A 22,359-nucleotide genomic window follows, 5' to 3' on the forward strand; every position below is an offset into this window, starting at 1 on the left:
ACCCAACCCAGAAGTCTCTGTTCCTTCCACCAAGGTCAATAGACTCTTCAGCCCCTCACCCTGAGGTGCACCTCAGGTGTACCTCCTAGTATTCCATGCCTCAGCTGGCCAGGAAATCTGCCAACAGTCTGAGACCTGCCTTGACAGCCTGGTTTTTGCTCTCTCTCCCCCTCCCCCTTCCCTTCTCCCTCTCTTCTGCTTTAGGGAAGTAGCAAAATGGCTACTTCCTCCTATTTACTTTGGACAGGGCCATAGTCCATGGAGAGCAGTCTGAACACCACACCACAGACACTGGCAGAGGTAACCGGCTTGAGCTGTTTCCCACACAGCCTGATCTTTCCCAGAAGGAAGGGCCTCCTTTTCTTTTGCTCAAAGGTGCTATCCCTAAGTAAGGTTTTCCCAGGATAGCCTTTTCTGCTCAAAGAAAGAAAAGTTCTATGAGCTACTGTGGACAAGGTTCACTCCCTTCCTAACAGTCTGGGCAGAGAATCTCTAGGACTGCTAACAGCAGAAAGACATTTTCTCCCACTTCCAGAATCCAGAAGTCCCGAATCAAATGTTAGCTGTATCACACTCCCTCTAGCGCCTTTTGGTAATTTTAGTCTTTTCCCTGCCTTCTGTTGGTAGACGGCCATCTGGTCACCCCTGACTTGTGGCCGTCCCCTCCAATCCCTGATTTTTGACCTTTCTTTCTTCTATTTGTCTGCTGCCCAGGGCCTTTTTGTCTAAACAAGTCATTAGATTCAGATAGGGCCCAAACTAATGTAATATTAAATTGTTCCCAACTGGCTTGTGTATAATTATCTTATCACCATGGTGTTTCATGCCTAGAATTGGGGAAGCAGAGTCTAGCAGATTGTCACAAGTCCAGGGCCAGCTTCGAATACAGGAGAAGTCTGAATTTACTAAGCCATGTTTATCCAGGAATAATTTACCTTTTTTGTTTAAAGTTCTTTTTCCCCCATATAAGAAACATTCTGAATGGGGGTAGACACTATGCAACTCAACACAGAGAACAATGCCCTTTAGGGAACATTTGTCCCCTTTATGCTCTTCCCTGCTAGAATCATGCCACTCCATCTCCCTCACCTCAACCAGGGTCTTAGTCAGGGTTCTCTAAAGAAACTTACATACACACACATATACACGTACCACACACACACACACACACACACACACACACACCACATATACATACCACACACACACACACACCACATATACATACCACACACACACAAACACACACATACACACACATACATATACAATCCACACAACACACACACACACATCATACATACATACCACACGAATACATATACATACGCAGACACACACATACACATACTACACACACATACACATACCACACACATACATATACAGCACACACATACATATACTACACACACATACATATACTACACACACATACACACGCATACATAAACATACCACACACACACACACCACATACATATACAACACACACATACACAATGCAGACATAAACATACCACACACACACACACACACACACACACACACACACACACACACACACGTAGATATGTATGCTGGTAATGAGATAAACTTGCCAGCAAGTGTTAAGGTGAACAGGCAGAAAAGCAAAAGCTCCCTTCTTCCTTTTATCTTGTCTGCCACTAGGAGGGACTGCTCACATTTAGGATGGCTCTCTTCTTCGAATAATGAGATCAAGCTATCCCTCTCCAGAGTGTTTTGGTTCCTTTCAGATCCAGCCAAGTTGTCAACCAAAATTCACCATCACATCTAACATGACAAGCATGGCCCTTGCCTAGGCTCTGCCAACTCTCTGCTCACCCTGAGTCTAGAAGCCAGCAAAAGAGAATCCGTTGCAGAAAACAAATGTTTGGAAATGAAGTAGCTTCCCTCAACAGAATAGCAGCTACAAGAGGGAAGAGAATTGTGTTTGTTCACTGATGTGTGCTCGATTCAGTGACAGTAAATGGCAAGATGGCAAGTGGCTCTTCAACAGATCAAGGACTCTGGGAACATCTCTGAATTCAAGTCTTTGAAATTGTTAGTTTTGGTTAAAACCCATGAAATAACCATTGTTCCACATTCTGTGCTGCTGAGATTTGATATAAAATGTTGCCGAAGCTTCTGCAAATACTGCTTTGCAGGTAATAGGTTCTATTGTGTAACTAGTCAACTCTGCCACTGTAATGAGTAAATACATGGGTGCAGCTATGTTCTAATGCAAACTCATTTTACAAAAACATGGAGCAAGCTGGACTTAGACCAAGGCCATAGTTTGCCAACTCTTTCTCTAAACAAACACTGTCCTGTACAACTCCTTTTTTATTCTTCTCTCTTTGCCATCATCCTTCACTGTGCCCAGCCACCAGAACAACAGGAAGAATACCACTTTTTCTTGTCGAGGGTGTACAGAAGCTACACCTGCACCTGCATGGAGAATACAGTTTGGTATTTGTTGAACAAATACCATCTGTAGAGTATGTGCCTCTAAAACTGCACAGAACCTGGACAAGGAAATGCAAAAGATGTGTGGAGGGAGGAGCAGCCATGGGACCACACACTGAAGACTGACAGAGCCACCAGCATGCAACTCCTTCCTGAGAGAAACACACACGTGCAATCTTAACCTGTGAGAGCTACAATGGGGGCAATACCCAGCTAAGCTGGGCCACCCAGAGTTCTGGAGGCCTAACCTTTGCTCTGGTGTGTCTAGAAGACAGGACAATAAGCCAAAGGTTAATTTTGTACTGGAAAGCTTAATATTTTCCTTGTTTAGTCTTGGGAACAAATGGTATGTACTAATTATTCTTCTTTCCTATGCCTCCCTCTCAGAATGGGAAGAAGGTCTCCCTGTGCCTGTCCCATTGTTTTCATTGAGGATATTGCTGGAATTATTTTACAGATCTACAGCCAGCCAGGAATCTGCCTGGAGATTCGCTTATGCTTGATTAATATAATATGAAGGCTCTTGGCTTTGGCTCTCAGTTGATGCTTGACTTTGGGGCTGTTGGGATGGAGGTGGGCATGTGAAGATGACGACAGCTGGGGAGAACCAGGAGTGGAATGTAATGATCAGAATGTCTGTGTCTCCCCAAGTTCTTATGTTGAAATTCTAACTCCATGGCAATTAGGAGGAAGGGCTTTGGGGAGGTTAGATCATGAGGAAAGAACATTCGTAAATGAGATTAGTGCTCAGAAAGAATGGCCAGTGGAGTTCACTTAGTCCTTGCCCTGGTGAGAAAGCAGTAAGAAGTTTGAAGCCCTTCATCTTGCCGAATGGGGATTAGATACACTCGTAGTAAGTCATGGTTGTTAATTGGAGCTTTATAAATCCCAGTCTTCATATAGCATTTAGTTTGTTTAAAGTGGAGGAAACTTGAAATGTTTTAGAGAGAAAAATTACCTGTAAATATGACATGGTTTAAATAAAGTAATAAGCATATCACTTGGTAAGCATACAGTCAATGGTACTTTTTTTTTGTTGTGTGACAGCTACTAAGCCAGATGCTGGGGTTTCAGTCACAAATGAGGGAGGGATGGTCCATGCCCTCACAGAGCTCAGGACCTTATGGTAGAGGCAGACAGGATACAAGTCTTTAGCAAAGATGAGAGTGATGGTGCGAATACAAGTAAGGAGAGGAAATGCCCCAACATAGAAGGCGAGAGAACCTGCTCCCCAAGTTTCCTTCAAGGTACTTTCTTTTGTAATCATAAATTCTTTATTGTCTTGCTTTATCTGTGTGTATACATATGACCTTTCTCGTGACGTAGGGGACATCTCTTTTAAATGTAATCCTCAAGGGAGATCGTTCCCTTCTCTTGTTTCCTTGGTACAGTTGGGACCTAATTACTGTGAGGCGCCTCTGTCTCCATCTGCCTTCTGTTAGGAAGCTGGCTTGTTTTTCCTCTAGCTCAAGCCATTTTAGTCAGTGCAGGTGGTTTAAGCAAGTTACTAGGAGAATTTAGGATGAACTTTATGCTTATCCCAAAGGTGTGACAAGGGTGCTTGCCAAGCTTTCTTAATTGAGAACAAGCTGTTTATTTTTAGAGTATGTGCCATGAATTGTATCTGTTTGGTTATATAATGTCATCCTGCAATTGTCATCTCTTTAGTGGCTTGCCTGTAAGATCTGTCAGCATTGGTACGATGCTTTCATACTAGAATGACTTCTTCCAATACTGTGGAAAGGACTTTTGGAGGATTGGCCAGAGATTTTGCTTTCATTTAAACTTTCCCAACAAGAAGAGTAAGATTCCCCAAGTACTGCTGTAGAAAGGAAGTCTGGGACAGCCATTCTGGGGAGTTACCAGATCATATTTGGTAAATAAGAATGCTTACCTTAGCTTAGAAGTTCCATTCCTGCTATTTATCCCAGAGAAATTGTCCTTGAGAAAACAATTACAGGTTGAACACTGTGGTGTTGTTTATTGGAATCAAGCTGGGAGCCCATTACTAGGAACATAACAAGAACAAAAGACAACAATGGCTGGTGTATGTTATAGTCTAGAATGCAGAATACAGAACCAGTTAATTGGATGTATATATTGAAACATAGGCATATAGTAAGATAGCATGAGATTTAAAGATTAGAATAAATTTTATATCAAAACACCATGTATATAAATAAAAATATGGACATGCAAACCATTTAAAAGATAAATGTATGAAACTCATAAGAGGCATTCAATTGCATTGCATCACATTAAGAACTTTCTAGCTCAGAGGCCGTTATGCTGCCAAACCCAGTGACCTGAGTTTAGTCCCTAGGATTCCCATGATAGAAGAAGAGAACTGACTCTTGAAAGTTGTCCTCTGACTTCCACATACATGCATACATGTGATAAATAAATGTTAAAATACAACATGAAGGATGAGAGAAAATACCTTCCAGCCATTCTTCCAACAGAGGAACTGTATCCTTGATATATAAAGCACTTACATTTTGCTGAGCAGTAGTGGTTCACCCCTTTAATCCCAGCACTCAGGAAGCATGGGCAGATGGATCTTTGTGAGTTTGAGATCAGCCTGGTCTACAGAGCAGAATTCAGGACAGTCAAGGCTGCACAGTAAAACCCTATGTCGAAAAAGCAAAAGCAAGCAAGCAAACAAACAAGCAAACAAACAAACAGAACTTAAAATTTAACAGCAAACGAATAAGTAATCCCATCAATGTACATACAAATGAACTGAGACATTGCTCAAAGTACGGACAGACAATAGGCATTTGACAAAAAAAAATTAGACATTTTTTAACCATCAGACAAATGCAAATCAAAGCTACCTTGAGGCTTTTTATCCTGCTCCAGTTAAATAGAATGGCTGTTATCAAGAAAGCAAAGGAAATAAAAGCTAGAGGGGATTCAGGCAGGCAGGAACTCTTGCATTGATAATAGAATGTAAATTGGTGCAACCTCCTGGAAATCAGTAGAAAGATTCCTCAAAAGACTAGAAAAGATCTACCATATGACTGAGCTATACCAGTCCTGGTTATTAAGGCAGCATATACTAGATCCGCTTAGCCGTGCTTGTTACGTCTCTATTCCCAATAGCCAGTTTACAGAATAAGCCTACATATTCATCAGTGACTCAATAGATAAAGAAAAATACACAACACACACACACACACACACACACACACACACACACACACAAATAAAAAATATGTAACGTGTGTGAAGATATCACAAGGAAACCCATTTTCTATGTAGTTAACATGCATTAACATGAATACGAATCCTTGGGTTTTGTCAGTGGCTAGGATGGAGGTAGGATATAGACAACAGTTGGGGAAGAAATGTAAATGGAGAAGGGCTTTGTGTACGTGGCTGGTAAATGCTGAGGTCTAAGAATATGGTCAAGGCTTTTGGCCTAAGTTCTAAGTGCAGAGAAGGTAGAGATGGGGTTCTCCCCAACAAGGACCGTCATCTCTCCAGTGGATTAAGCCTCCCTCTCTGGTTTAAATCCATTGTCCTTGGATGCAGCCTAGAGCGAAATGCAAGCCTAAGGGGAAGGGTGAAAGGAGGGATGAAGCTGTCTGAGACACGGAAGTTCCTTTTTCTGTCCATTAATTATGAACCATAGCCAAAACCTAAGTCTTTCAGGTAGAAACCGTGGAAGTAGAATTATGTCAACCTAATTAAAATTTTGCCTAGCACAGCTTCTAACTTTTAATTGTGTCCTAATGTATTCATTTCATAGAATTTGAATATTCATTGGTAGACATTAGTAAGTAGGCCTTTAATGATGACTTTGTAAGTACCACATAATTACTCCTTCTACTGCTTGAGTAAGTTTTGAATTGTGTTCCGTTTATGGGTTTTTATGACATGTAAAATTCAAGCACAAGGCAGTGAACTTTTACAGACAATCTATGAAATCATTAGTTGGGAAGTGGTCATTTGGACGAAGATCAAGTGTCTATAAAAATGAGAAATTCAAATTAACACCCAAACTTTTCATTTTCCCACTTACATTTGATGGGACAGTGAGGCGCAGCTGTAATTAGTTATCATTGCTGTTCTCTTTCCTTAATGGTGGCTTTCTTGGATAAGTAAATTTAATAGTCAATCCAAAAGATTTTAATTAATGAATGGTAACATCATTCAAGCTTCTATTTTCTTTTGCTTTTTTCCTCTTATTGAAAATAGATTTTTTTCCTCGAATAATATATACTGATTATGCTTTTTTCTCCTCACCTTCCCTCCCATCTGGATCTACCCTCTTTATGTGTCTAAATAGTAAATGAACAGGCTTCTAAGGACAACAATAAAGTATAATATAATAAGATAAAACAAGGACGCATCTGAATAGGACAAAGCAAACAGAAGGAAAAGAGCTCAAGAGAAAGCACAGGAAACAAATGTAGATGCACAGACCCTACTCGTTCACACAAAATGCCACGAAAATACTAAACTACAAGCCATAATATGGATGACAAGAACCTGTGGGGCAAAATAACAATAATAATAATAATAATAATAATAATAATAATATGAAAAGTAAAATGGAGGAGAGGAAAAGCCCTGACAGCATTATGAGACCAGGAACCTCCCAAGATACCGTTAAGTTTGTTTGTTGCTGGCCATCTATTACTGGGCACACAGCTACCCTTAGGAGTAGTTTGTTTGGCCAGTGAGACTCCCTGGAAGAAAACTAAATTCTCATTTGCAAGTGATAACTATTGGAGATGGCTTTTGGGTTAGAGTTGGGGACGTATGTGCACTTCTTCTCTTGGCTCTATCAGTGATTTCACTTCCATTTACAGATACATAAAAAGGTATCATAAGTCAACCTCAAAATGAGATTGACTGCTGCTCGCACCTTTCCTCTTTAAATGACATCTGGAGTATTGACACAAACAAGCAATCTTTTTGGACAAAGGACTTTTAATCTGGCAAACACTGAAGGCTTTTACTCTGAGCCTATAGAGGTTGCTGACATCATCCTACTGGCAAAGTCCTTGAGTTTCTCTAGAGAGAAAGGGCACTCTTCCCATTAAGGGTGGGTGTGAGGAGATGGCTCAGTAGGAAAACTGCTTGCTGTGTAAGCATGAGGACTGGACTTCAAGGCCCAGAACCCAAATAAAACATCTGTTAGGTAGTGAGGCTTGCCTGTCATCCCAGCTGGGGACGGAGGCACTGGCTAGACAGAGGACCATAATTCTAGGAGCACCAGCTTCCAGTGAGAGACCCTGTCTCAGGAAACAAGATGGATGGCTCCTGAAGATAGACTGGGAGCTGGCCTCATCCTGTGTGAGTTTACACAATCCCTTTTTATGTAATACATATAGAGTGCATACTAGCACTTTCTCTTGTAGGGGAAATTGCAACAGATTTGTATACTTCAAAACAAAACAATGTATTCTGATAACCTCTACCTATCCCTGAACACTACATTCTTCCAGTTCTGGTTTGTTTTCTAGTGCCATGAGTAGCAGCATGACCAAGCAATTTAGATAGGAAAGGGTTTATTTTGTCTTCCGACTCCATTGGTGAAGGGAAGTCAGGCCAGAAAATCAAGCAAGGAACTTTCGGGCAGGGTCTGAATCAGCAGAACCATGAAGAAACTCGGCTTACTGGCTTCCCCCCTCCCCCATGGCTCTCTCAGTTGCTTTCTTCTACAATCCAGAACCACCTGCCCACGGTGGAGCTGCCCACTGGTGGAACTACCCACAGTGGCCTGGGCCCTCCCACATCCATTGTTAATAGGAAGATGTCCTACAGACTTGCCTTCAGGCCAATCGGATGGAGGCATTTCCTCTATTAAAGTTTGTGGTAAGTTGAAAAGAACAAACAAAACCACCCAGACAGACAAACCTAACTAGGATACCCCAAAGTGAAAATCTTGATGCATCCGTAGGTAATTTCATCTAACTGATCTATGCTGGGATTCCTTTAAAGTTTAGAAATAGAAACTATCCCCATATTTAATCTTTATATTCTAAACAGAAAGCTTCTACAAGCACAGGTTATCTTGTTCAACTAGATTTTCAGAGAGTAAATAGTAAAAACTAAAACACATATCGGATTTTTTTTTTAAACCTGATATCACTTTTACCCTTAGACCTCAAAGTTTAATCGGCTTACTTTTGGTCTGTGGCTGACAGGAACAGCGCTCAGTGGAATGAAAATACAGAGGGGAAATTAATTTACTTCTTCAGTGAATTTGTTTACAGACTATATTACAGACAGCGAAGTCATCAAATGAATCCAACTCTTCAGTTGTTGAATAGAAATATTTATAATGCGAAACTTTTCTTGAGAAAACAATTTAAAACTAGGCTGAGCAAAGCAGCCATGCGGTGATGGAAAAGCATTACAGATATTCTTTTGCAAGAGGACCCAACGATCATAAATATTAACACAAGCCCACTGAATTATAAAAATTAGTGCAGTGTTGTCAAGAGTTTTGTCGATTTGATACAAACCCAGATACAATGACAGAATCTCAACTGAGGAACTGCCCCTCTCAGAGTGTCCTGAGGGCATATCTGTGGGACATTATTTTGAAGGGTGACTGATACGAGAGGGCCCAGCCCACTGTGGACAGTGCCACTCCTGAGCAGGTGGTCTGGGTTGTGGAAGAAAGCAACCTGAGCCCGTAGCATTTCTCCACTGCGCCTGGCTGAGCTGACTCTCCTTGTGAAGGACTGTGATCTGACCATATAAGCCAAATAAACCTTCACCTCAAGTTGCGTCCAGTCTCGGCGTTTTATCTCTTGCAATAGACAGCAAGCAAGGACAGGCCGTGTCCAAATAACCCAATGCAAGCCTCCCCAGCAATTATAAACTGTCCCGATAGCCAAAGTTTCAACGTAACAAGCAAAACAAAAGCTTATTCAACCCAATGCACCCCCAAACAGTTTAACATGTGATCGATACACAAATCATTAACGAAATCGTTTCCATTGCATCTTTGCATTCTAAGCATTTAACTTTTGAGGTGTATTTTACTGTACACGTCAGTTCCGACTACTGCATTTAAAAGGGCACAAACATGGCTGTGGTTAGTGGCTAACTCTAGTGAACATTGTGGATGTCAAAAAACGTGGAGGGCTGGAAGCTTTCTCAGCCAGTCTCTCCCTGTGCCTTTAACTTCTACTCTATTTGTAAATAAATTATTGGCTTCTGAATTGGCAAATTTAAAAGACACTCAAAAGCCTGCCTGAGAACTAAAAGACCAGTGTGGGTGGATTGGATTGCTTGGAGAGGGTGGCTTGGAGACGTTCTGAGCGCGCGGTCTTGCGCTTGCTCTGGGGGGGTGGGAGGGCTCTGGGACCGAGACTCTCAGCTGCGGGAGGGGGCGTGTCTGGGAACCGTCCGGTGACCTCACTGCTCCCCGCCATGCTTGGGGATCAAGACCAGTTAATACTGCTGACTTCGAGACTCCAGGTGCCAAAACTTTCACTGTGAAAATGCCAGGACCAGGTCCCCACAGCCTAGCCCACAAACTGTCACTGTCCTCGGAAGGAAACAAAGAGAAGAGATACACCCAAGACTAAGAAATAGCCAGCGACCGGCTCCCACCGCTCCCCAGGAGCCATAGCTAAGGTGGGAGGGGAGGTCTTACGGAAGGGGCGGGGGGGGGGAGGATCTTCCCTGCTTATGTTATTGGTTGTAGGTTGTCATCACGTGATGCAGAAAAGGATGGGCGGCTGATTTCTCCGCCCTCTTCATCCCTTCTTGACCCAGAGGGAGAGCGGGTTTCCTAGGCAACCTCAGTGGTGGGTCAGTACACAGCAGGCCCAGGACTGGAAAGCGTGCGGTGTTAGCTGCACCAAAGGATTGGGAGGTCGAATTGCACTCTGACCTGTCTAGGAAAGCCCAGGAATCCAACCGCTCTCTGGAATAAGGTACTGAGTATCCGTCTTCTAGTGGCCTCTAGGCGTCCCTCTTCCTGTAGGAAGGAATAAGGAGTGAACTCTACTCACGCATGGAGGAAATCTATCAGCAGCACACAGATCAAGGGACCCACGTGATGGTGCAATGGGGGGGGGGTTACGATAATATTGTGATGATAGTTATACTAATAATAATAAATAGTGATACTTTAGAGAGGACTCCTAGGAAAAAGAAATAAAAGATGAACCACATGCTCGGGTGGCCACTGGACTGAAAAACTCGAGTGCTCTCTGGTGAAGCTGATGCTGATCATCTAGAAATAGGAGGGCGTTTACATGAGCCAACAGTTCTCACTGATGGATTCTGGTCCCTTTATCCTCAAGTGAGAAAACAGTTGGACCATGTAGGGTTTCTGCTGGACAGAAAAGTTGTAGTTTCTTACAATAGTAGTTTACTCTGCTTTCCTGGCAGACAGAAATAGTTCTTACCAGACCAGTTAGTACTGTGTTTCAATTTGTCATGCAGAGCAGTGTTTAAAATTATGCTGGATAGCATCTGTGTGGCATGACAGTTAATTAGAACCATTTGATAAGTTGCGTTGTACACTCACAATGTGTCAGACATGATTCCTATTCTCAGTGAGCATGTTAAGAGGAGAGACCTGCAAGTACCACAATACAATGTAACAGACAGTAGCTATACAGAGGACACGCCCTACCTAACCCAGCCACATGAAAGAGAGTGTTTACAATAAGACCAAAGAGGATGCAAGCCTTTGAAGAAGACTCAGTGCACTCTAAGGGTATGCGGAGTATAAAGTCAAGGAGATTTCAAAGACAGGAAGAAATTAGGTGCTAAAGTACAGCCATACTAGCTCTCACAGGATGAGAGTTGTGGCCAGTCCTAGAATGTTGTATGGCTATTTCGGTTGACCAGGAGTTTAAGAGATTGGCGTGAGTCTGAACATGGTGGACATAAACAATTTCCAAGAGGGATAGCATAAGCAAGTGTACCCCTCAGGAGGCTGGCTGCTCCCGTGAATTAGAGAATGGGGTAGGTGGTGAGACAAGAGGGGGCATGATGGCGGAGAGTGGAGAGGAAGTGTGAGAACTGTGTGTGTGTGTGTGTGTGTGTCTGTGTGTGTAGACACAGTCTGTGTGTGTATATGTATGTATATGTCTGCGTCTCTGTGTGTATGTGTGTGTCTGTGTGTATGTCTGTGTATGTGTGTCTCTGTGTGTGTGTATGTCTGTGTGTCTTTCTGTGTGTGTATATCTCTGTGTGTGTATGTCTGTGTATGTGTGTGTATGTCTGTGTCTCTGTCTGTGTGTATGTCTGCATGAGTCTCTCTGTGTGTGTATATGTCTGTGTGTGTGTCTGTGTGTGTATATGTGTGTCTCTGTGTGTGTCTGTCTGTGTGTATGTCTGTGTATGTGTGTCTCTGTGTGTGTATGTCTGTGTGTCTTTCTGTGTGTGTATATCTCTGTGTGTATATCTCTGTGTGTATATGTCTGTGTATGTGTGTGTATGTCTGTGTCTCTGTCTGTCTGTGTGTATGTCTGTGCATGAGTCTCTCTGTGTGTGTATGTCTGTGTGTGTGTCTGTGTGTGTATATGTGTGTCTCTCTGTGTATGTGTATGTCTGTGTGCCTGTCTGTGTGTGTGTATGTCTGTGTGTGTCTGTCTGTGTGTGTGTATATCTGTGTGTGTGTGTGTGTGCTTGGTGAGGAATGAGCATGGGGGAAAAGCATGGGGGTAAGTCTCAAGTTTCCAACTTGGATGAAGAGGGCTTGGATAGTCTTGTCCTTTGGCACAAGAAAGCATTCGTTAAGGGGAAACAGTAGTTAGAAAGGTGAGTTCAGCCTAGGACACACTGAATTTGAGGTACCTGGGTCATGTCTATATGGAGCTTTCCTCGTGGGCTTTTGAGTTTATTGCACAGGAAAGAGGACATAAAGGACGAGCGACTTTTACCAAGAAGGAAGCCGTTAGTGCAAAATAACAAGTAGAGGACTAGGGCGACAGTTCAGAAGCGCTTTCCTTGTAAGCAAGAGGACCTGAGCTCCATCCCAGAGCCCCTGTAAATAAAACATGGCATGTACATGGCATGCAATTCCAGTGCTGGAGAGGCAATTCCTGGGGCTCCTTGGCCAGCCAACCCAGCCTAACAGGTGAGTTCCCATCAAGATGAGAGACACTGTCCAAAAGAAAGTCAAGGTGGACAGCACCTGTGGGATGGCCCCTGAGAGTCTCCTTTGGCTCCACACTTGGATGCACACACCAGCGTTTACACCTGCATGTGCATACACAAGAGTGGGAGAGACGGGGAGAGGGAGGGAGGGAGGAGACTGAGAGAAACCAAGGAGAAATTTTAAGAGTAATCAGCATTGCTCAAAGTCATGTCAAGGTCAAGTTGAGCGCTGAAACATGTCCACTGCCTTTGGTAATCTGGAGGTTCCTTACTGTTGATCTCGTTTGACCGTAAGTAGAAGCTGAAGTGTGGTGTGAAGTGTTTGCTTTCACATTACAGTGGGTTGAGGACTGAATGGAGTAAATTGTTGCTGCTGATTGTCTAGAAAGTTCTTTGTAAAAGTGTGAAATGTAGCTGCTATTTGGGTTTTTTTAATGCAATATAGAAAGGACTTTTCTAAATAGGGGAAGCTGGTACTCACACACAGAGGAAAGGAGGCCCTGTGGAAAGATGGAGGACTCACAGAGCAGTCTCTAACAGAGGTAGAAAAGGTGGACCCATGCAGAAAAGCTAATGCCTCTTAGTCAAAATGAAGACTTTATTTATTGTATGTGACATGTGCACACATGTATGGGGGGGTGCATGCTCACCCAAAGGTGTGTGGAAATCAGAGCTTGCTAATATGGAATCTTCCTCAACTGTTCTCCACCTTATTTTTTGAGACAGTCTCTCATTAATCACAGAGCTTACCAATTCAGCCTAATTGCCAGACCCCACAAACCTTCCCCAACTCCCACACCCCTACCTCACCACTCCCACACTCCTACCCCATAATTCCCACACCCCTACCCCACCACTCCCACACTCCTACCCCATAACTCCCACACCCCTATCCCACCACTCCCACATTCCTACCCCACAACTTCTTGGGCCCTTTGTCTCCACTCACAGGCCTGGATTGCAGGTATCCAGCATTTACATGGGTGCTGGGAATCCAAACTGAAATCCTCATGCTTGCAAGCAAACACAAACACTCTGCCCACTAAGCCAGCTCTCTCAGCCCCAAAATGAACATTTCTACTGAGCTCTAAGTCCTAAGGGGTGGTGGGGATGTGTCTTTAAGGAGAAAGGAAATTGAAGGGAATACATCCTATGACAGCCCTGTTGTCTGTGAAGGAGAGGACAGGATAAGCTCATCAGAAGGCGGGGAGAGAGGATAGGGGAGGGGAGAAGCTGGGGAGAACAGGGGAAGGCTCCAAAAGGGTGGTGACTATTAGGGTGCTCTCATGGACCCCTGGATTTTGTCTTACATCCTATTCTAAAGGAAAAGGAGCTGAGGACAAACAGAAATGGTCGCCCCTGTAACTGGGGAACAGCTTCTCAGAGCTCAGATGTAGTTGTGCAGATTTGGGGGCTGTCATTCAATTTTGCATTGTTAATTAACTACTGAGTTAGAAGATTACTTGTCTAATGGGGCATTGATGCTGACAGAGTAGCATGAAGTTGAGAATCTGCAAGTTCGTACACCCAGAAAATGTAGTCTTCTTGACTGTATGAAGAGAGGTGCTTCGTTCTTATGAAGGCTCAGCTCTGTAAAAGTCACACCCTTCCTATAGGACACTTTTGTAATGTGCTCTTCAATCAGAATCCCAGCTGGACTTTTAAGATTCTTTTTTATATTTAATTCGTATTGTGTGTATGGATGTGTGCAAAGTGAATAGGTACTTACAGACACCAGAGGAACGGGATCTGCGGAGCAGGGGTAGCTCCTAGCCCACCAGTGTGGGGACTAGGAATGGAGCTCCAGTCCTCTGGAAGAACAGCAAGTGCCCTTAACCACTGAATGATCTCAAGCCCCACAACAGAGTACCTTTAGCAGCAACAACAAACCTTAAGTATTAGTCATAAAAATAAATATAAAAGATTAACTAAGAAACTTAAAAGAAGGAAAAGGAGGAGAAGGAAGAGGAAGTAGAAGAGGAAGGGCATTGTACTGGCAAGTATGGAAGCATAGAAGGAAGGCTTTATTGTGGCCTTGTGCTTCTAGAGGGTTGAGAGCCTATATTAGTCAGGGTTCTCTAAGAGAAGAGAACTGATTGTGTGTGTGTGTGTGTGTGTGTGTGTGTGTGTGTGTGTGAAGAGGAACTGATTAGAGTGACTACAAGTTGTGGCTGTGGTCTAGCTAGTCCAAGAATGACTGTCTTCTGACTGGAGACTTGACTGGACAGCTCAGCTGGTCTGCAGTCTGTGTTGGAATCCCTATTGAAATAGGATTCTAATGCCAGCAAAGTCCTGCCTCAGCTGCAGGATAATTGGGTTTGTCTGTGAGAGTGAGAGAAAGGCAAAAACCAAAAAGCTTCCTTCCTCCACCAGAAGGCTTAGCCTAGATTTAGGGTGGGTCTTCCCACTTCAGATAATCAATCAAGGAAAGGAAAAAACTCTACAGGAATGTCCAGATGTTTAGGTTTTAGTTGACTCCAAATGTTGTCATCACAGAGTGAAGTGTGGCGACAGACAAGCATAGTGGCAGAGTTAGCTAAAGGCTAACATGGCTTTTGAAAGCCTGCTCCCCTCCCCCCATGACACACTTCCAGCAAGGCCACTTCACATCCACCAACTGGGAACCAAGTGTGCAAATGCCAGAGATTATAGGGGACATCTCATGGAAGCAGGGTGACACAGCTACTGGAGAAGGGGGTTGGGGGAAAGAGGTACAAGTCAGAAAGTCCAAAATTAGTACAAAATGTCTGTAATCATTTGGGAGGAAGCAGAGTAGTTCTTTCCAGAATTGATATCTTGGGCATAAATTAAGATTATCTGGGTACTTATTTGGTGTCTTTGGAGGTCCTGGGGATTGGCTCTGACCTTTGCATTGTCGTGGGCAGATAGCCCTCCCTTCAGCTCCCACAGACATTAGACCAGTGTAAGGCTACAAACCCTTCCTCTACTTGGTCTTCCTTCTGAGTAAATCTAGGGATTGGATACTATGGCCTGTATCTACATGAGGTCCTTTGATGGAGCAGCTAAATGCTTTCAAGTATTTTCTAGCTAAATTCCTTTACTGCTAGTGTTCTCTTCCTAATTAAGGTTAAAGTCTGCCATTATCCAGATAGGCTTCTGAGCTGGGGCAAAGTGGCAGAATCCGTTTGTCAGCAGGGCTTCTCCTTCTCTGCTTGCCTAGGGAGTTCAACATCCCCCAACACACACACACACACACACACACACACACACACACACAGAGAGACACACACACACACAGACACACACACACCTCTATCTGCCAATGTCATGCAGATTTTGTTAGATTACAGATTCAGCTTCCTTTCTCCCAGTAAGAACCCAGACAGCTAGACCTGAGATTCCTGGAAAGTCTCCCCATGCTAACGAGGCACCTCAGGTCCTTAGCCTTCAACCAATAACCTTTACCCACCCTGGATAACCCTACCCACTTCCCCAATCTATTGAATCCTTGAATCTCACCCCAAGTAAAGGTGGTCTGTCTCCCCATCTCCCCAAAGCTTGCCCCAGTAAGTCATTACTACCTTACCGTTCGAACTCATGGGCCATCTGAAACCCTGTCCGTGGACTCTCCTTCCTTCATCCGCATGGGCTGGTGGACAGTGAGCCCAGGGAGAAGGAAGACCCACACGGTAGCACTGCTGTATTCTGGATGTGAAGATGCCATAGGAAGCAGAGAAGGAATGAGCAGCAGAGGTCCAGCCGTACAGCACTCCTCTGACTGCAGGTCCCGTTAGCCTGCATGGTCTTCAGTGTGGTCCATCACATCCATCCATCTGCTTTGTTGTCATGCAGATATCCCAAGCATCCTTAGCCTGTGTTCTGACTGCTACTCCCTCGAATGCATGTGACCCAGATTCCTTCATGCTTCACCTTATGTATTCAGTACTTTGCTCAGACTCCATACACCAGCTCAACCTGGCGCTCTCTCCCCTCCTTTTTCATCTGGTATCTATTAGGTCTTTGATACATAGGTTAGTGACTGGGGAAACGGCTAAACTGACCCAAGACATCAGCGCAAATAAGGTAGTTTTCTGATTGCATTTTGCTCTGTGGAATTAGCTGTGTGGGGTTCCTCCTCTTCTTGGCTCAATGCCTTAGTCCGTTTCATGTTGCTATAATAAAATGCCCAGAGTCAGATAGAATCCACAGACATTTGTTTTCTACAGTTGTGTATGCTGGGAACTCCAAGATCAAGGCACTGGAATCAGATATCTGGTGTGATCTCCATGTGGCAGGTGGAAGAGGAAAAGGGGAAACAACCCCATCTGTCAGGCTGGTGCTGGACACCAGGCACCGGTCTGGGGAAGGAACCCTCAGGGCCTCTTAGGCACTCTACCTCGTGATGACTTTGTATTGACAACATCTGACCTTTGGAGGGTCCTTATCCAAGGCAAAGCTTCATCAAGGTGGGGCAGTGTCCCCAGTCCCCAGGCCGGAGTGCCAATCCACAGGTGCTTTACTGTAAGCACTGCAGCATCGAGAATGCAGTTGCCGCTCTGAGTTTGAAAACAGCTTTACATCTTTCTAAAAATTAGCTTAGTAAAACTTCTCTTTCCGGTGTCTTGAATGTTGGCATGGTTTGTACAAGTGACTTTTCTCCCAATCCGATGTCTGGTTCATCTTGAAACAACCTCATCGGTGTTTCCAGAGGTCAGCCTTTGCCTGTGCTGGTATACATTCCTTTACCTAACTGGCTAGTTGTAATCAGGGACCAGAAAACGCCACAGTTGCCAGCGGTAAGGTGATTCCTCAGTCTGCCTGACCCGACTCCAGGACTGAACTCCATCTTTTGTTTTCTTTAATAGATATATTAGTGTGACCATTGTTTTTAGTGGAAGATGATTGAAAGTGAACACTTTAATCGAGGTGAAATCATTAAAGAACTGGTGAGTCCGAGCCCTTCTTTCAGTCATATTTGTAAGAGTATTGAGCAGAACATTCTGACTCTCCTTCCTGGAGCTGAGAGGGTTGATGGGAAGGAGATCCTCTTATTGGGTGACTGGAGGCACAGGTGTCTGGAGAGCGATCCAGCTTTCTTTCTGAGAACGGTATCTGTTCCCCGGGAAGTTTCTAGTTTGTGCTGTCAACAGACAGTTTTTTTTAAAAAAAAGCTAGTTAAAACATAATAATTCAAATTCTTTCTTTTAAAACAGTGTTTGTGCAATGGTTTATCTTATGAGATGGTTGGACAAGAAGGATCAGATACTTCAAAACTGGAGATGTTCTTTTCAGGGTATCCCCGAATAGTTGGATTATCACTGTTTCATAATTTATCAAGTCTTACAATTGTTGCTCAAGATATAAAGGAAATTTCAGGGCTAGAGACTTGCTTACGGCTTAAGGAACTTTGGATTGCTGAGTGCTGCATAGAGGTAAGTCTAAGCAAACAGTCTCACGAGGTGCATCTAATCCTGAATTCTTAACGTTGGAAAAATGGCTCATTAAAATATGTGCAGTGTGTATGGATCAAAACTGATAAGTGGGCAAGGATAAAAATATGTACAGAGTGTAAACAGAATAAGGAATCAAAACATAAGGGTTGTTTTTGTTTTTTTTAGGGGGGTAAACATATCAACTCAGGTCATAGTCAGTATTGCTTTCTAGCAAAACTGATTCACCCTGACACTAAATGGTTAGATGTGTGTTTTAGAAAGAAACACTACAAAATTTATCATGGGTAATTAGAAATGTACGTACCTTTGAACTCAGAAGCCCCTACCCTAATAATTCTATACCCGAGAAGTAATTCAACAACTGAGAGCAGTTACACATGAAGGTGTCTATTGTACCTCTTTCAGAACAAATAAAATCATCAAACGTGAATATTCTGCGCATAGGGGACTTTTAAAGAAAGCTATTATGACCTTCATAAATATTTTGTAATTATTAAATATTAGGCTTTGAAAATTATGGAAATGTGTTAGATGGTCTTGATCAAAAAAAAAAACAACAACAAACCATACCACCCATAAAATCACATGCATATGATTATATTAATACCAGATAGATGTAGTTGGTCAACATTTAAAGGAAACATACAAAATTAAATATAGCTGTGTTTAGACGGGGAAATTATATGTTTTTCTTAATTTAGAGCTGATTTTCTGGGTATTTATTCAAAACTCGCTTTAAGTCAAACATGAAATAAGTAACGCTTCTCAATCTCCTTCTCAACAGAAAATTGAAGGCCTTCACGGATGTAGAAATTTGGAAAAATTATATTTATATTACAATAAAATTTCCAAAATAGAAAATTTAGAGAAGTTAATAAAATTGGAAGTTCTGTGGCTGAACCACAACACGATAAGAAATATTGAGGTGAGATAATTTGGATAATTTCCATGTAAAGTCACTTTACTGCTATGGCATTAAAACCACAGTGTCTAAGATACAATGTTAAGGGTTAAAAATATTGATTAATAGCATAATTATTATTGTCAAAATAATACCTTGGGGGTAGAGAGATGGCTTAGAGGTTAAATGCACGGCTGCTTTTCCAGAGGAGATGGGTTCCAGTTTCAACACCCACATAGCTCATAACCTTCTGTAATTCCAGTCCCAGAAAACCCAACACCCTCTTCTGTTCTCTGTGGTACCCAGCATACACACAAGCAAAACACACATACACACACACACACACACACACACACACACACACACACACATATACACACACATATACATTTTTTTTTTGGTTCTTTTTTTCGGAGCTGGGGACTGAACCCAGGGCCTTGCGCTTCCTAGGCAAGCGCTCTACCACTGAGCTAAATCCCCAACCCCATATACATATTTTTTAATAAAGTATAAAGAGGAACTACTGTGTAGATAGCGTTTTCTTCACAACAGGGCTGGTGTTACAAGGGTTTCAAAGCAAGGTCTGAGAAGCCACGTGATGTGTTGTTGTCTCTCCACTCACTGAGCTGATCTTCCCCTTCACTCCTTTCTGCTCCTTCTACTAATTCTCCATTGATGTGGGGGTGGGGAGGCTTCATTGGACCCATCTTCCTCTGGGCCCATGAAGCACATGGTTTCTACTTTCCAAGCACCCAAGAAAATAACAAGATTGATCAGAGTGGACGTTTTAAAGGTACACATTGTCTGTGCTTTCAGGGCTTGCAGACTTTGAAGAATCTAAAAGACCTCAACCTTGCGGGGAACCTAATAAGCAGCATTGGTATGTATGCTTCCCACGGAATCTGTGCTAAGGCATCTTAAAAGCCTGTAATAGATTTGTCTCTTAGACTCCATGCCATTGAAAAGCAGTTTTACTTTTGCACATAGTTTTACCTTAGATCATGGTTCTTTCTATTGACCTATGAGGATCTTTTTAAGAAATTTTTGGTTTTTTGAGAGTTTCTTACACTGTGTTTTGATCATATTTATACCCACCATCTCTTCCCAGATCCACTGCCACTTCCCTACCTAACTTTAGATCAATGGTTCCGGTGTTTAACTCTCAGCCATTGATCACTATTGCTAATGAAGCACTGGTGTCTTTGATACTATTGAAATGCTGGGACAATGGTCACCCGTGACTTACAAATGTGCCAGGGTATATTACAAAAGGTAGAACAAAAAAACCTAAATATTTTTCGTAACGCTGAGGATTGAACTTGTGGCCTTGGGTATGCTAGAAAAGCACCCAGCCACCGCGCTATGCCCTCTTTCTAACGTTTCTTTAATTTTGTTTTCAAATGAAAGGTCGATGTCTCGATCCCAATGAACAACTGGAAAAACTAAACCTTTCTGGAAATCAAATTACTTCTTTCAAGGTATGTTCAATTAAATGATTGATTTCTGTTTATTAGCCTGAGTTACGAACTGTATAGACCAGAAAATACACCAAACAGTCCTCCTTCAAGGAGCAATTGCATTGAGTTCATTGCTCTGTGCCTCCTGGTGGTCTGGGGCAGTGGATCCCAACCTATGCTTTGCAATCCCTTCTGGAGGCTGCATATTAGAGATTTACATTATTCACAGTAGCAAGATTGAAGTTATGAAGTAGCAACAGAATAATCTTATGGTTGGGGTCATCACAACAGGAGGAACTGTACTGAAGGGTCACAGTGTTAGGAAAGTTGAGAAGCACTGCTCTAGGGAGTTTGAGTGGCATCTCCTCAGTTAGTCATAGGACTTGATCCTTTCGGAACCAAAAAGCTAGCTCCTCAGTTGGCCAGTAGGATGCTGCTTTCTCTGAACTTTGTCCTAGTCTCTCTGGCTATATTCATCTTGTTGGGGGTTCAGCCCCTGCTAGCATCTGTAAAGGTGGACTGCCCCCTCTGAGTCCTGGGGCTCTTCACCATTTCTGTGCATACTCAGTCTCTACATAATCCCATCCTCTGTTCGGACTGTGAGTGCATCTGCTCTAATTACTGCTCAACTGGTCCCTCTGTTTACCCTGTTGTCGCCTCTGAACTGCAGATGTCTCTTAACGAGCTCCAACTGTTGTACCCTCCCCAAACCCTCTTTCCTTGCAGGTGTCTCTGACTCTCTAAATACTTTTTCCACTCTTCTAGTTAAGCAAAACATTTTACAGCCTTTTTTACCTCTATTATTCTTCATATCTCACCTTCATTCTGTGAGCAAATCTTGTTGTCCATTCGAAATATGCCCAGAGCCTTACTACCTGGGTCACTGTCAATCTGGTTAGCAGCATTATCATTACCAATCTACATTAGTGGGGGGGGGGACTTCTCACAATCCTCCCTGTTTTTAGTGTGTGTGTGTGTGTGTGTGTGTGTGTGTGAGCGCGAGCGCGTGCATGCCGTGACACACACGTGGAGACAGAAGACACCCTGCAGGAGTCAGTTCCCTCACTCTACCACATGGATCGGGGGATCAAGCTTAGCTGGCAGGCATGTCAGGCAGCGCCCTTACCTGCTGAGTCTCCTTGCCAACCCTCCTTCCCTTTTCTCTGCCCTCAGTCCACTCTCTGTGCAGCAAAACTTGCTGGAGCACTTTTAAATGTGCTATAGTAGATCTCTCTTGTCAAACTCCTTTGTCGTCTGGCCTTGCTCACACTGTGATTCTGACAACGTGAGACTGAAGGGACACAGTCGAGCACAGCTTATGAGAACACAAGAGAAAATGGAGTAAGAGGTGATTTTAACTCAGTCAATGTAAAGAGATACTCTTTAACTCAGAGAAAGCTTAAGAGTAGTGCAAGGCAGTAGAATGAATAAGAAGAAATTTGAATAAAATGCTACCCGATTAGTCCAACTGCAAAGGAGCTAATCAATATGAAAGGCTAGAAGCGTTTTAACAGGCGCTGGAAGAGGCTCCTCTGGGCGGTGCCAGTGGCCATTCTAAGAGGGAGAGATGAGTGTGTTCATGAGAACATGGAGATAGGAAATCACGGATGCACTGAGTAAAGTCAGCGTTGCTGTTTGGCTCAACTTCCTGGTGAGCACAAGAGCACAGGGAGGTGGGACTAAAGGGCGAATGGAATCTTCAGTGTGGCATGTTTGGTAGACGACACGAAGCTGCCACTGCTTTTCAGCAAGGGGCTATTATAATGCCATCACAGATGTCCCTCAGGAACGGTAAACCAGAATTCGTGTTTATTGGTTAGGAGCAGCTGGGACGCACAGAAAATGCATAGCTGTGAGGTCCGCCATTTAGCCAAGGTTGATCTTCTCTTTGGAACTTAACGTGTGCTTTCCCGAGAGAGTAGCATCTCGGCCATCTAGATCACTTTGACATGCGTACTTAGGTGTGTGGTTAGAGTGGTTCACTGGATTGTGATCTTAGGTGTTAAAACACTTCCTCTCAAGGTGAGCGTGC

The 22,359-nt window shown here is 43.2% G+C and overlaps 1 protein-coding gene across 23 annotated transcripts in view; it reads left to right on the top strand.

Moving 5' to 3' along the window:
* Nucleotides 1–3,138: 3,138 nt before the first annotated feature.
* The window catches only part of Lrrc9 (leucine rich repeat containing 9), an 88,748-nt gene continuing 69,527 nt past the window's right edge, over nt 3,139–22,359 (top strand). For 5 of the 23 annotated variants that reach the window (XM_087552715.1, XM_087552711.1, XM_087552721.1 and 2 more), the window contains exons 1-6: nt 9,780–10,074; nt 17,382–17,462; nt 17,730–17,948; nt 18,754–18,894; nt 19,687–19,750; nt 20,278–20,348. In XM_087552715.1, coding sequence (XP_087408841.1) covers nt 17,415–17,462; nt 17,730–17,948; nt 18,754–18,894; nt 19,687–19,750; nt 20,278–20,348 — 543 coding nt within the window. In that variant the 5' untranslated portion in view covers nt 9,780–10,074; nt 17,382–17,414. 23 annotated transcript variants of the gene reach the window in all.

This window comes from Rattus norvegicus, chromosome 6 (assembly GCF_021556685.1).
Source record: "Rattus norvegicus strain SHRSP/BbbUtx chromosome 6, alternate assembly SHRSP_T2T, whole genome shotgun sequence".
Classification (NCBI taxonomy): domain Eukaryota; kingdom Metazoa; phylum Chordata; class Mammalia; order Rodentia; family Muridae; genus Rattus; species Rattus norvegicus.